Genomic DNA, 16,222 nt, shown 5'->3' with positions numbered 1-16,222 from the left:
GCTGTAAGCATATGACGTACATAGTGAGGAACGTCGTTAGAAATTTCTGGTGAATGGCGAAACAATTTTCTGTTATATCTTCTGCCACCATAGTTTACTGCCCTTGACTTTCTCTTTCACAATAATTATTGCAGGGTGCAGGTATTGTGACGTGAATTGGCACCTTGAAATATTCTGCTTTTGTAAGGTGTAATAACATCTGTTCCCCAGTGGCCAAATAAATCCGAGGTGCTCGTCTTCGGCATTCCTGACAATCAGATTTTAGTTTTTGGGCGTAAAACCGTAGAAATCAATTTTAAATTCTGTACTAGTGACAACAGATGACAGCTTAAAAGAAAACATATGAGGAGGAGGAGGAACTTTATTATTGGAGAAACCGTTGCGCGGTTTATTCCTGGGTGGTTCCCTCTGACAGGGCTCCACTGGCGATCGCGGCTCGCCGGGCCTGGTCGAGGGTCGCCAGTTGGCTTCCCAGGTCCACATATGACACACACTGCCGGACATGTTTGCCTCTTAAAAGAATATCACTAGAACAACCAGCACTTCATCGTTAGTTTCATACTGAAATTATTCAAAATTAGGCATTAGAGATCATTTTATTTACATGTTGTCGAAGTTACACGCAATTATGATTAAGCATTGAAGTCGGAGCCTGATATAGGGAAACGCCCTTATTCCGCGTTATACAGAAGAATAGAATTGTGTTCTAGAAGACTTGCACTGAAACGCTAATGTCTCATTTTCGCCATCACGCATACATGCACCCGAAACGCTGGTCCAATCATGAAAGTTGCAGTCATGGCAAATAACGCGTAGTTTAACCTTTACACTTTAATAGTCGTCATGGCATTTTCGTTGCATTGCGTTCATACCTGAGGTCCCGCAGTTTGATGCAACGTAACGTACGCCATGCCCTAGACACTTAAATTCGTGCCCCCTGTTTAATTACTTGAAAAATGAACTCCGGAAATGCTAACAAATTCTTTTTCGCTGGAAAGACTGCCTCGAGAGCTTACATAGTCTTCATCCAAATTGGGCGTTGCCGCTAATAGGTCATCAAGACATTTGACGGGTGCTGAACAGCATGTGCCATCATATAAGGAAAAAAAAAAGAAATGTTCCTTGAAGTACGTGCATCCTTCATAGAAAAACAGCCTGAAAAACACCATGCTGAAGTGACTAGCGTGAGAGTGGAAACAGGACACTAAAAAGGCGCCTTGTCCTTGTCTCCTTTTTAGCATCCCGTGTCCACTCTGGCGCTTGTCACCTCAGCATAGAATACCAACTAGCCCGGTCTCACACCCTGCTTCAAAAATACCTCTTTTGCGAAAGCTCAGAGAACTTGAGTGATATCCAAAAGAAAGCAATTAGCACGGAGATTTATCTGTCCCCAAGAGGCACTCCGTTATCTTAATTCAGCCTTGGACAACGCATGAAGAGCCTCGTTGGATATTCTAAGTGAATGATTCTGCGAGTTAGCGGCGTAACGAAATAAAAAGAAAATACGTAAAAAAAAGCGGAAAAGGAGGCCTGCGTCAATCGATGACTGCCGAGTTGGGCAACGTCACTTGGAAGAATGGGTAGCCCAGCAATAAAATTCCCCGAATTCATCGGATTTCAAAGAAACGTGTAAGCTTTTCAAGGCGGTGCTTGTAGAGGAGGCCACGCGGCAAAGACTGCAAACCTTGCACGCCGGGAACGAAAATCGATTGTTCCATCTTAGCCCCCCCACTATGCCAGAAGGAAGCATACAAGTAGGCGAAAAAATGAGTGATCTAAGGGCAGATGCGGGCTTTCAGTGCCGAATCATCCGTCATTCCTTTTCTGTCATACGCTAAAGCTGCAAGAATAGTGCCGGGCGCACACCTTCGATGTTTTCCCTACATACACTTCCAATTTAGGACCCCAAATTTTTTACAGCCTCAGTAGTAGGCGACAAGTACTTAGTAGTCCGGACTATAGTTTACTTGAAAGTTAATGTTACAGCAGTAAGTTCGCATGCAGGTTTGTAGGTGTCAAAGTTTTCCTTGCCATGACGTTCCAGCTTGTTCAGGTGTATTCATATCTCGTAGCAATCGTCCAACAACACCACCTACAATTCTTGGGTGTCTGAGGAAACAGTAATATCCTGCACAGTAGCCCATCTTTCGACACGCAAAGGTATGCCCTGTGCGCTTTCTGAGTACTCTTTAGATTACAGACCGCTCTCAGAACTTATCTTGCAATCTGGGCTGAAGTGGTCTTGCAATGCCCAAGCTACATAATCACTCATTTGCGAACTGATGGATTTCCGTGACGCTAGACATAATTTGAAAGCTGCGAAAGAAAGTTTAATTGCTGCTTTCTTGTAGTAAGATATACTGCTTGCGGGTTTGTCAAGCGTGGTAACTGCAGTAAACATTAGTAGTGCTTGTTCGGACACTCCGTATTTGCGAAAAATTTAGCACATGGAAATTGTTAACTAAAATGTTTTATGACAGGTGACTTCCAACATATCATCGAGCGGTGAATAGCAGCTTCATGTTGACGAGAAGTGGATATTTTTACGTAAATGCTGATTGATGTTTGAACATTCGTTTTGACTATTCTGAGTTGAAATGAAAATTTTGTTCGCGAACTTTTCATTCTCTCGTAAATGCAGCAAATTTCAGCCTACTGAAAGTAAGTATCATGTGAAAAGGATGTGTAAAATGGGGAGCTTCTTTTTGCTAGCTAATGTTCTTGGTAATGTGCGTGATCATGTGAACTCAATGTCCTCTTAACTGGAGTCCCTGTCGCCGTATATATATATAAATATATATATATATATATATATATATATATATATATATATATATATATATATATATATATATATATATATATATATATATATATATATATATATATATATATCCACAGTGAAGTAGACGCGCGTATGAAGCGGTTTATTGACGTATCGGCCGGGGTCCGGCCTTCATCAGAATGATGAAGGCCGGACCCCGGCCGAAACGTCAATAAACCGCTTCATACGCGCGTCTACTTCACTGTGAATATTTACCCGGACCCAGAACTGCTTTTTTTCTGGTATATATATATATATATATATATATATATATATATATATATATATATATGTTTCAATTTCCTATTATTTACACCTTGCTTGTAGAAACTCACAAAAACTCTGTCCTAATCTTGTCCCACCGCGTCAGCAGAGGGTCTATGGCGTCGTGTTGCCAATCACGAGGTCATGGGTGCAATCCCCGCTGCGGCAGCCGCATTTAGAATATCTCTCTCTCTCTCACTTTATATATATATATATATATATATATATATATATATATATATATATATATAGAGAGAGAGAGAGAGAGAGAGAGAGAGAGACAATGCCAGAGCGCTCGCGTATCTGCATTAGATGCACGGTACAGAACCACAGGTGGTCAAAGTTATCGCGAAGCCCTTGACTATGCAGTGCCGCATAACCCACTTTGCAATTTCGGGATGCGAAACTGCTCGATTTGTTTAATTAAGCAAATTTTTGCCACCTTTCAGTATTTCCTTTTTAGCTTTCTATTTTCCTTACGGAACCGATGGGTTGGTCACGCTTTACAATACATGCTTCAATATCACTTTTAATTGGTTTTGCCGCTAGCTGGCTGCAGCTTTAATTAAACTTATTCCTTATATCTACTTTCCTACGTTGAAGTGCTCGTCCGTATATATAAGCGGCCTTTATACTAAACCAGACATTATCCCGCTTAGAAATGGTACAGAGGAGAGTTGTTAGGCATATCCGGGAAATACATGAACCTAGACATTATAACTGAACATATGAGAGCAAATAGTGCACCAGCACTAGCGTTGCGAATCAGAATTTCGCCAGAAACTTTGTCCGCAATATTCTCAATATTAACGCAATTAGTACTGAATTAACGCAGAAACACACAGAACGCGTACATACTGCCACTGAAGAAAGGCGTAACATATAAGGCGCGTACAGCCCCCCTGCTTATCTGTCGCGCTTCCCTCTGGACAAGCTGCGCCATCTAACGGCGCCGCATTGAAGTTCGCGCACGGAGCGTTTCTGAGTGTATATGACGCGCGTTCGATTACACCCACCACCAGGGAAATTTTAAAGGATGTTGTTTTTTAGTGAGTAGACAGCACACATACCTGTTAACTCATATCCGGTTATCCCAGTTGGCGTCAGAGTGGGTTTATTGGAGAGCGGAAGATACGCAGTCACACGTACTTAGTGACCCTAGTTGGCGTGGAAGAGGTTTATTGAAGAGCGGCACGTAGCCGGTGTCACATACGGAGTGACTGAAGTTGTTCTAAAAGAGATTCATCATCATCATCATCATCATCATCATCATCATCATCATCATCATCATCAGCCTGGTTACGCCCACTGCAGGGCAAAGGCCTCTCCCATATTTCTCCAACAACCCCGGTCATGTACTAATTGTGGCCGTGCCGTCCCTGCAAATTTCTTAATCCCATCCGCCCACCTAACTTTCTGCCGTCCCCTGCTACGCTTCCCTTCCCTTGGAATCCAGTCTGTAACCCTTAATGACCATCGGTTGTCTTCCTTCCCAATTACATGTCCTGCCCATGCCCATTTCTTTTTCTTGATTTCAACTAAGATATCATTAACTCGCGTTTGTTCCCTCACCCAATCTGCTCTTTTCTTATCCCTTAACGTTACACCTATCATTCTTCTTTCCATAGCTCGTTGCGTCGTCCTCAATTTGAGTAAGACCCTTTTCGTAAGCCTCCAGGTTTCTGCCCCGTAGGTGAGTACTGGTAAGACACAGCTATTATGCACTTTTCTTTTGAGGGATAATGGCAACCTGCTGTTCATGATCTGAGAATGCCTGCCAAACGCACCCCAGCCCATTCTTATTCTTCTGATTATTTCTGTCTCATGATCCGGATCCACAGTCACTACCTGCCCTAAGTAGATGTATTCCCTTACGACTTCCAGTGCCTCGCTGCCTATTGTAAACTGCTGTTCTCTTCCGAGACTGTTAAACATTAGTTTTATGCAGATTAATTTTTAGACCCACTCTTCTGCTTTGCCTTTCCAGGTCAGTGAGCATGCATTGCAGTTGGTCCCCTGAGTTACTAAGCAAGGCAATATCATCAGCGAATCGCAAGTTACTAAGGTATTCTCCATTAACTTTTATCCCCATTTCTTCCCTATCCAGGTCTCTGAATACCTCCTGTAAAAACGCTGTGAATAGCATTGGAGAGATCGTATCTCCCTGCCTGACGCCTTTCTTTATTGGGATTTTGTTGCTTTCTTTATGGAGGACTACGGTGGTTGTGGAGCCGCTATAGATATTTTTCAGTATTTTTGCATATGGCTCGTCTACACCCTGATTCCGTAATGCCTCCATGACTGCTGAGGTTTCGACAGAATCAAATGCTTTCTCGTAATCAATGAAGGCTATATATACGGGTTGGTTGTATTCCGCACATTTCTCTATCACCTGATTGATAGTGTGAATATGATCTATTGTTGAGTAGCCTTTACGGAATCCTGCCTGGTCCTTTGCTTGACAGAAGTCTAAGGTGTTCCTGATTCTATTTGCGATTACCTTAGTAAATAGTTTGTAGGCAACGGACAGTATGCTGATCGGTCTATAATTTTTCAAGTCTTTGGCGTCCCCTTTCTTATGGATTAGGATTATGTTAGCGTTTTTCCAAGATTCCGGTACGCTCGACGTTATGAGGCATTGCGTATACAGGGTGGCCAGTTTCTCTAGAACAATCTGCCCACCATCTTTCAGTAAATCTGCTGTTATCTGATCCTCCCCAGCTGCCTTCCCCCTTTGCATATCTCCCAAGGCTTTCTTTACTTCTTCCGGCGTTACCTGTGGGATTTCGAATTCCTCTAGACTATTTTCTCTTTCATTATTGTTGTGGGTGGCACTGGTACTGTATAAATCTCCATAGAACTCCTCAGCCACTTGTACTATCTCATCCATATTAGTAATGATATTGCCGGCTTTGTCTCTTAACGCATACATCTGATTCTTGCCAATTCCTAGTTTCTTCTTCACTGTTTTTAGGCTTCCTCCGTTCCTGAGAGCATGTTCAATTCTATCCATATTATACTTCCTTATGTCAGCTGTCTTACGCTTGTTGATTAACTTCGAAAGTTCTGCCAGTTCTATTCTAGCTGTAGGGTTACAGGCTTTCATACATTGGCGTTTCTTGATGAGATCTTTCGTCTCCTGCGATAGTTTACTGGTATCCTGCCTAACGGAGTTACCACCGACTTCCATTGCACACTCCTTAATGATGTCCACAAGATTGTCGTTCATTGCTTCAACACTAAGGTCCTCTTCCTGAGTTAAAGCCGAATACCTGTTCTGAAGCTTGATCTGGAATTCCTCTATTTTCCCTCTTACCGCTGACTCATTGATCGGCTTCTTATGTACTAGTTTCTTCCGTTCCCTTCTCAGGTCTAGGCTAATTCGAGTTCTTACCATCCTGTGGTCACTACAGCGCACCTTGCCGAGCACGTCCACATCTTGTATGATGCCAGCGTTAGCGCAGAGTATGAAGTCTATTTCATTTCTAGTCTCGCTGTTCGGGCCCCTGCACGTCCACTTTCGGCTATCCCGCTTGCGGAAGAAGGTATTCATTATCCTCATATTATTCTGTTCCGCAAACTCTACTAATAACTCCCCCCTGATATTCCTAGTGACTATGCCATATTCCCCCACTGCCTTGTCTCCAGCCTGCTTTTTGCCTACCTTGGCATTAAAGTCACCCATTAGTATAGTGTATTTAGTTTTCACTTTACCCATCGCCGATTCCACGTCTTCATAGAAGCTTTCGACTTCCTGGTCATCATGACTGGATGTAGGGACGTAGACCTGTACAATCTTCATTCTGTACCTCTTATTAAGTTTCACAACAAGACCTGCCACCCTCTCGTTAGTGCTATAGAATTCCTGTATGTTACCAGCTATATTCTTATTAATCAGGAATCCGACGCCTAGTTTCCTTCTCTCTGCTAAGCCCCGGTAGCACAGGACGTGCCCGCTTTTTAGCACTGTAAAGAGATTAGGTACAGACAAATCTGTGCACCGTAAACTGGGCGAAGCGTGTGCCGCCTAAGTTAGATATGTTGAAGGATCATGAGATCACAGGGTCACCTAAACAAATGAAATAATTCCTAAGGTCATGAGTCATGCATGTAATGGTCAGATTTGTTCAACCTTTCCTTAAGCATTTTCTAAGCATGTACGCAGATAACAGAACACTTTCAGAACACGGCTCTCTGCTATGTGCATTTTTCGCGTTTTGGTACTTATCGTAATATGTTTGTGCTAACATGATTGTGAAATTATCTTTGCTGTCAGTGTCTTTCTTTTTAATCTACCTTATAGCCATTGTAAGTGCACGCCTATCCAATATCACAGTAGCCAACCTGCGTTTATGTTCGTATGTTATATTATTTTAATATATTTTGTGCTTTATTAATCCGTTCTGTACACGTATTAGTTTTACCTGCCGGCAGCCCGCCTCGCACACAAGCAACATTGCTTATGCTGGCTACCTATGGAACTGCGACATGAATGCATATCATAAATTTTAAAACTTTTTTCTCAAAGAATGCTAGGAGCTTTACAAAGTTTCTGACTGTTGGTCTCGAACGTTGTTCTTTCAACCCAGCAGCACCTTAGTTGCTCTATCCATTAAACCATAGCGCAGCCGGTGAGAAAAGCTCACCCAAAAGAGCTCCGATACGGGCAGACCAACGTACGCAACCGGGTGAAGTTCACAAAGAATACAAATAGCACCGATATGATGTGTGAAAGTTTTGCGAATTGTTTTATCAGGATTGTTTAAACTCTGCAGAACTCTGTCTCTAAAACCGCCGACACGAGCAGCTCGTCAAACTTGCCGTCACTGGCTATAGCAACCTTCAACGAAAGCGATAGCTTAAGTTCTTTCTTTCGCCACGCAGAGCCTCAAACTGAAATTCTATTCCCGAATACGCACGCACTTGTGGTGCCTAACTCTGATGAAGGTGTTTCTATTGTATTTCTCTTTGTAATAAAACATGAATTTCTTTTTTTTTGCAGTACAAGTACGTGTATTGGGGCCACACAAGGTAAAACTATTTCATACTGACCTTTTTCCAATCTCCCGACGTCAAGCTTACGTAACCGCCAGCGCAAGCATCGGGCGGTGACCTGCAGCCTTGTTTGAACAGTCCAATCAAATGCTCTCCTGGTTTATAGGAGGCCGTATTTGTTTGCTTCGAAAGCAAATAACATGGCTTTGCTAGCTTAATAGGTTTTCGCTATCTAACTGACTAACAAGAAACCAGGAGTGCGTCCAAGTGGACAGGGTTTCGGTGGGTCCTTGCTAGTGCAGTGAAAGTGTCGCTGCACTGCGATTGGTCCACTTCGTCTTGCTTAGCTTGCAGTGGCTGATCGAAAATTGCGGTGGCGTGGAACAGAAGCTTAAAAAAAAAGCCCTTGTAAAACAAATACTGAGCGAAGAAGAGTTGGCACAGCGATGCGTAATGCATGGAAAAAGGGCTCGACAGCATTAGACTGCCGCCACAAAATTTTGAATATATGCCAGATGGACCTGTGGGCAAGCACCTTTTATTCCTCTCACAATGGGTCCTCTCCGGCTATTCGGAACAAAAAAATTCAGTTTTCAGTGCATACACGTCCTTTTGACATGGTCAGTTATCGCGGTTTTATAATGTCGCGTGACAGGCAGGCGTACTGGGCACAGCCAGAAAAATTTTGACCAAAAGTGTAGGACCCATCACGAGAGGCGTACAATGGTAAATATTTTTTTGTTGGACCTAAACAGACATAATCAGTGTGTACATGTCATATCAGAGGGACAGCTTTCGCGGTTTTCTTGACGTCGTGTGGCAGACAACTGAAGTTGGCGCAGAAATGGAATAGAAGCAGATTACAATAGCATTGTGTCATAGCGCTCCTCTTATTGTACAGTACGTGCATTGTACAGTGCGGTGTATATTACGGAGTACAGTGTTTGGCAGTGCATTGCGCTGTCTATGCTGAACTGCTGCTCCAGTGAGGCTTGGGCCACAGTTGGATGGTACTATTGTGAGATAAATGTGTAAGATAAACTCGGCTGGTAATGACAAAACGATCTTACGCTAAAGTACTGTTTCTAAGAGAAAATTGCCGCCAGTCTTTATTTTGGCCATATTAGTAGCGAAAGTGGCTGGCGAACGGCAAAAAATATTTTTTATCTTATATTGTTGCTTCTTTGTCTTCACAGCCCTCGCACGTTTCTTCCTCCTAATCGTGTTTAAGATGTCACTAGTTAAGTCGCTTTACTTATGCAGTAAGCTGTCAGTTCATTCAGAACATTGGAGCGCTAAAAAAAATTAAGCGTCTTCCTTCTAACGTTGAAGAATGCACCCCGTGAGGCGCGCTTAAATTGTACGAAAACTCGGCCGCGCTCCTTCCGCTGCCTCTCATTTACTCGACTTGATCCCGTGGGACGTTAGCTGCCCCATCAGGTGACCCCAGAGAGCTCGAGTGACCCAGGAAGCCTGGGTCTCTGTGCAGCGAAGAGAACGGTCAACCTGGTTGCTCCGCGGTGGAGAATGGGCAGCTCGCCGGGTGAACGGAATAAATTGCCCCATTTCTTCCGCTGAGACCTCTCGTATAATTTTGGAGTGTTGACTGCTTCCGTGTCCCTGAATTGCTGTTACTGCCGGTTTATCGATGTAAAAAAGGAAAGAAAGGAAAAAAATATACTGAGAGAGTGCCGAAGTAATGCGCGAACATTTCCAGGTAATCTGACCAACGCCAGAAGCTCTTCTTGATTTATATTTGTAAGAAAAACAATAAAAAGAAAGAAAAGAAACAGAAAGAAAGAAAGAAAGAAAGAAAGAAAGAAAGAAAGAAAGAAAGAAAAATGCAAAGCTTCACTAATGTTAACACAAAGGTGTGGTATCCACACGCAAGACACTAAAATAAAAATAATAACAATGGAGTCTAGTGCCGCTGCCGCGCATCTGCTGCGTATGGATTGCCTCGTCTAATAAGTGCTTATGGAATAATTATTTTGATATGTTTTACACGGTTCTGAGTAAGTTTTGTTCGAACATCCACTTCAATCACGGCGTACACTTATGCGTGTACTTGATTACGGGCACTTGTTTCCGTCGGTGCTGTGCAATGGAAGCAAGAAGTGGCATCTCACATTAAGCGGTGGGTGAAGTGAACCTCTCCCTTACCCGCTATGGTTGAATTGGTCTCAGTTCACTGGCTATTTGAACACGTGACCTCATTGCGCAATTTACGCACCGAGTTCTGTAAGCAAGGGCGAAAGAAACGTTTTTGCTCTCCTCTGATGCTTGGAGTCGTTAAATAACTTTCTCGTGTGCTTTGAGGTGGTCATTCAGTTATGGTTATGTTAGCTATGGTTATGTTACGCTACATGACACTGCCCCTGTATTAAATGACTGTGTAGTCATGAATACTCACTGCAAAATGCGCAAAAACGTTATCCTGCCACCTGGAATTTCTCCAGCAGTAGAATCTCATGCACTTTGAAATCATGTACATATGACTCCTTTATCGACACTCCGTCATCATTCAGGACCGTGGCGGAAATGGCGGAGTGATCGGAAATAGGCAAGCACAAACACGCTCATTGCTTCAATGGTATAGCGCGTAAATCCCCTTTCAATATTGCAAGGTCGCCTTCATGCTTCCCACTACACAGAGGTGTCCATCTGGTTGGTAAAAATTTCCTGAAATGCGGATTCCGCCGTATCTCAAAAGTAATTCGCGCGATCTGAATGTCGTATAGAAATGATAAAAATACAAGCGTTGAGGTGCCGTTTACGAAACGCGCTCCTTGATGGTCTTCGTTTTTTTTTTGTGTGTGTTGTTGCTCGTGAGTTATCTTTTGTCCTCTCTGATATTATTAACACTGCATTTCGTACCGGCGTTTTTCAAACGAGTCTCAAACAAGGAAAAGTAACTCCAGTATTTAAAAAAGGTGATCGAAATATCTTTTCTAATTATCGCCCTATAACGATACTGCCATTTTTTAGCAAAGTAATTGAGAAGCCCCTTGTTAATCGTCCAACGAACTACCTAACAAAATTTAACCTTTTGACTTCTAAGCAGTTTGGGTTTCGTGCTAACTTATCAACTGAATTAGCATTGATAAAACTAACTGACAGCCTAAAGCAGTTTATCGACAATGGGCTATGGACGGGAGCGGTATTTCTTGATTTAACTAAAGCTTTTGACACTATTAACCACTCCATTTTGTACGCTAAACTTGAATCATTTGGAATTTGTGGACCTGCTTTAGCTCTTTTGCAAAGCTGCCTTACTAACAGAACCCAGGTTGTTAGATATGGAAGCGTTTTATCCACTCCAACAACAACGAACCAGGGCGTTCCACAAGGATCAATTTTGGGTCCTCTGTTATTCCTCATTTACATTATAGACTTACCATGATCGCTTAACATTTCCGAGTGCATCGTCTATGCTGACGATACAACGATATTCATTAGTGATAAAGACATTAACAGTCTACTTAGAAAGTTAAACGCCGATGTCGCGAATCTTGTGTCTTGGTGTAAAAGTAACTTGCTAAACGTAAACCCTGTTAAAGCAAAGTTTATGTTATTTCACTCGTCCCAGAAAACGCCTACAAGAACCCCTGAACTATACATTGACAAGTACGTCATTACCCCATCTAATTTTATTACTTTCCTTGGTGTTACATTAGACCCCCAACCTAAGTATAACATTCACGTAAACTCTGTCACTAAGAAGACTGCTTTCGGCATCCGCGTGCTCATTCGTACAAGACACTGTTTTCAGCAATATATACCAAAATCACTTTACTACGCTTTCATTAACAGTCACCTTACTTACTGCATTTCATCATGGGGCGACACATAACCTGCACATCTGACAACCCTCATTCACCTTCAGAACAGGCCGGTCCGAATAATTACCCACAGTTCATACGTCGCACCAGCAGCGCCCATTTCTCGCACTCTTGAAATTCTACCATTAACTTGCACATTTCAACTGTAACTATGTCTTATATTGTATAGAAGTAGAAACAGTGACATTCCAACTGAGTTACTTCCCCCAACGCAACTTTTCAATACAAATAAATCGCGGTTTTCTGAAAATAATAATCTCTTGCTTCCTAAAGTCAACACTAACTACGGTAAAATGACAGCCTTCTTTTCCGCAATTTCATTTTGCAATTCACTGCCATCAAATATTAAATCATGCTCTTCATTACACTGTTTCCGGCGGCTTCTAAAACAGTTCTTATTAACAACATACCTTACCTGATTATTCGACAAGTGTACATACGTTTATATGTGTGTCTATATATAGGTGTGTATCTATGTATGCGTGTGTGTATACATTTATTACTGTGTAGCCACGTTTCATTATTTTCCTCGATTTATGTTCATAGATTATCAGCCGTTTGTAAATTAATTTTGTTGCACTGTTGGATTGCGCACTTTTGTTCATAATCATTATACTTCTATTCAATTACTGTAATGATAGTACCTTCATGTGTATCTTAAGATGGAATTATTCTTGCTAATTTTTGTGTAATCTTCAACTACCCGATGTTTCAGTAATTACTTCTAATATGTTGATTGTATTTTCACGCTGTTCTTACCCTCGTGCTAATACTATATTACATATTTTGTACATATTGTAACAGGAGGTCCCCCTGACAGTTTTTACTTTGGGACCTCCTTCTGTATTACATTTTCTTTGTAATTGTATTGTCTAATCATAATAAATAATAATAATAAATAAATACATAAAATAATAAAGCAAAAAAATAATAACTTGTGTCTTCTTGTGGCTGATGAAGCGAGCTCCCTGGTTCTCATTCTGTAAGAAGCTTACTCTGATAAAGCCTTTGATGTGTTCTACATAGCTTTTAGACAGGTTGTCTGTATGACGGCCTCTGTAGACATTATTTCCCAAAGCGTGGGACGAAACACGCGAGCGTTCCAGTTACTTTTGTGCAGGACTGCATAAAAGCGTGTTTTCTTGAAAAAAAAATAAGGGGAAAAACAATGCATTTTTACTACTAGTTTGATGACCGATACCTCCAAACTAGTGTCGTTGTAGAAATCCATGCCAAGTGGAAGCGCCTTGCAAATTAATCGGCTACAATTATTAACGTGCATTATTGTACCACAAATGAATTACGGATGTACTGAGTGGTATGTCTTAATTACTAGCAATTTAAACGGTGCAATTAGTTTCAAGTTGAATTAGTTTAGTGTAAGTAATGTCCGCCTTTGTGAATAAGTCAGCTCTAGGAATAAAATTACGTTACCTGCAAAAGGTGATTTTTTTAATTTCGGAAATCTTATAAATGACACTCCGCGTAGAACGGCGATTGTTGAGGTAGCGAATGCATTCGTGTTTCTAGCGCTTTTGGAGGAAAGCACTTGTGTGTTAGTGACAATGAGATTTTTATACTAATGATGTATAAAAATAGTACACGTTGCAAAGTCAACTGTTATTTACTTAGCCACCACGTCACCCAATAGGGCATTGTATTAAGTCATACTCGTGCAACACGAAAGATTCCATCTGAATACCAGACGTTTATTTATGTTACACAGAATTAAAAAATTATTGCTTCTAGGCAGATAGCGGAATCAATACTTGAACTGGATTACTCGAAGAGGCTGACGTTACTTGGCCAATAATTCAAAATATATATTCGACAAAAAAATAATTCTTAAACCTAACTTATCACTTAACGACATGTGTTGAATGTTCAAATTTCAGCGAGTCATTTCACAGGGAATCTTGACTTGGAACAAATTCTGCGGATAGCCCCTATATTAAGATATGCGCTGTAAACTTGGGGCAGAAACATATTATTCTTTAGCCTACTTTTTCTAATATTTCATTTTATTCACGGAAGCACAACTATGTCATTAACGCCAACGTATTTCGTCGCACACCTTTGGGAATGCATATCTCGAGGCATCTGTCATCCTGAGAATTCGTTCCAAGTGCAACGATTTGACAACTTCTAGATTACAACTCGTAAATCGCTATATGCGCCGTAAAGTGAGTAATAAGAGCTTCATTCGTGAAATGTCTTGATCCGTCGAGCATGCAACTTATGTTTGCGTAAGTTCTGTCTGCTTTTTCGACTTTCAGAAAAGAAAGGGAAAGTTCGGAAATAAAGCAAACTTCACCATGAGTGTAACAAATGGGAAAAATTTTGCCTGAGCATAGTATGCCTTATGACGCGTACGTTTATGCGACCGTACTGACACCGAACTTGATGCACAACTTGCCGTCTTTGCGTTTACATTTCGGTTAAAATACACGGATTTAGTTGCGTCTACGTGCTGTATCGGGGTAGTGCTGTAGAATTCTTGGAGACGTTAAGTTGTTTTCTCTGTTTCTCTCTTTCTTTTTTCTTTTTGCGGTAGCCTGTTTATTCGAGCCATATTACCAATAAGTGCTTCCCAGATGAGTGTCCACCGCATGAGTAGTAACGCACACAGACTTTCAGGGGCTCCCTTTTAACACACTGGCGCTTCAAGGCTTCCAAAATCGATACGCGCTGCTATATTTGCTCAAGTCCTTGATGCACGTATCGTGTAAGAGCATTTTTGGGTAGCTTGTCAGTAGGCGCCTTCAGCCCGCGGTGTGTTTGCCATCGACGAGGATAGAATGTTCTGGCTGGCGTCGAGTCGGCGGTTTTGAAACTGAACGCCTTTGCCAAACCACGCTTTTTTTCGGCGAGATTGAGTTCGATTTCCGATACAGTGTTTTCATACACGCAGCCGCTGTGAAGCGCGTTTCCTGAATCGGAATTCTACGCACCGCCAAAGAAGGTGGCGTGACAGAGTGTTTCTAATTCTGTGCGCTGTGCATTCGAGACGGAATGCTGTCGTCATGCATACCCCACGCCGCTCCCCACCTTCAAAAACTACTTCGTGCTGACGTTTGTGGCACTTTATTATTCGGTGTCTGATTGTGGAGGGGGTTCGGCGTTCAGGTTTCATTCTCCGAGGCAGATTCTCTGCACAGTCGTGTGGACGAATAAGCATATGTTCCTGATATTGTTTCTTGCAAAAGAATAAAGTCAAAAATAAATCTTAGTAAACAACGATGTAATAAACATTTTCTTAAAATTTTGCTCGCGTTCTATACTCCTGTTTTATTACGTTTCGTATTGGGTGTCGGACACCCTTCAATGCGATAGTTAAGCGCAGCGCTCAAGTGCTGTTGCACGTTGAATCGCCGCTACACATCTAAGTGCTTTTGCGCTAAGATAGAAGATAGATCATGTTCGCAAGTATTCGTCTAGAAGTTAGCGCAGCGCTCACACTAAACAAAGTTCAGCAAAAGACAGTCACAGGACATGCCCTGACTCACAACTATCAGCTTTATAGGAATCACTAACCTAAATGCGTACAAGTGAAAGTATCTTAAATAAACAAGATATGACAAGAAAACAGCTTACAGCTCGGTTCGAGAAAATTCGTGCCAACTCTTCGGGGCGATCAAGTGAACTGTTAAACTGGACTTGTAAATGAAGACTGTACATACTTTGCTTGTATGGGCGAGGTGCTTAAGCTTATTATCATTATATCGGCTCACGAAATATGCCGTTTTTTTTTTCGACATGGACAAATATGCTGCGAGCAAGGTACTGGCAGTGCTTGCTTCAACCCTGCAGCTCGTTCGCCCATAGCCATATCGAAATCGGGGGACATAGGAGTTCTCGGTGAATCCTGAACGCACACGTTCGGAAAAACACTCACCACTCCCCACCAGAGGGCGTCGGCGTAACTTGTGAAATCGGATTTCCCCTCGATGCCCATGGCGTCTTTCTCGGCCAAGTACATGAAGTAGGATGAGAAGATCAGGCCCAGGAAACCAATGTACAGCGTTGTGATGAGCTCCTGCGTAGGAATGAGATCGCATCATGCATCACAAGCTTTAACCCAATACGTTTTGCTATAAACTAAAGAGCTGATTTTTTCAGGCAGCGACAATAACGATGTGTGATTGAGTCAATGATCAACATACATAGTGTCTTTCAATGCGGAAACCGGACAAAGAAATTGACAAGACAATACAGAGCCTTGAGTATTAACTCATCTTTGTAGTTAGTTGATTCCGCAAAATATGTAAAGAGTAATCATACAGAGAAATGGCGAGAC

At 41.9% G+C, this 16,222-nt stretch overlaps 1 protein-coding gene across 1 annotated transcript in view; it reads right to left on the bottom strand.

Annotated features, from left to right (window-relative positions):
* The window catches only part of LOC135912136 (potassium voltage-gated channel subfamily KQT member 1-like), a 74,700-nt gene that overhangs the window by 19,504 nt on the left and 38,974 nt on the right, over positions 1–16,222 (bottom strand). The window contains exon 7 of the mRNA XM_070527033.1: positions 15,821–15,961. Coding sequence (XP_070383134.1) covers positions 15,821–15,961 — 141 coding nt within the window. The remainder of the gene's footprint in view (positions 1–15,820; positions 15,962–16,222) is intronic.

The sequence above is a fragment of the Dermacentor albipictus genome, chromosome 10 (genome assembly GCF_038994185.2).
Source record: "Dermacentor albipictus isolate Rhodes 1998 colony chromosome 10, USDA_Dalb.pri_finalv2, whole genome shotgun sequence".
NCBI lineage: Eukaryota > Metazoa > Arthropoda > Arachnida > Ixodida > Ixodidae > Dermacentor > Dermacentor albipictus.
The sequence above is the reverse complement of the archived record's forward strand: the minus strand, read 5'-3'. Positions and strand labels throughout refer to the sequence as shown.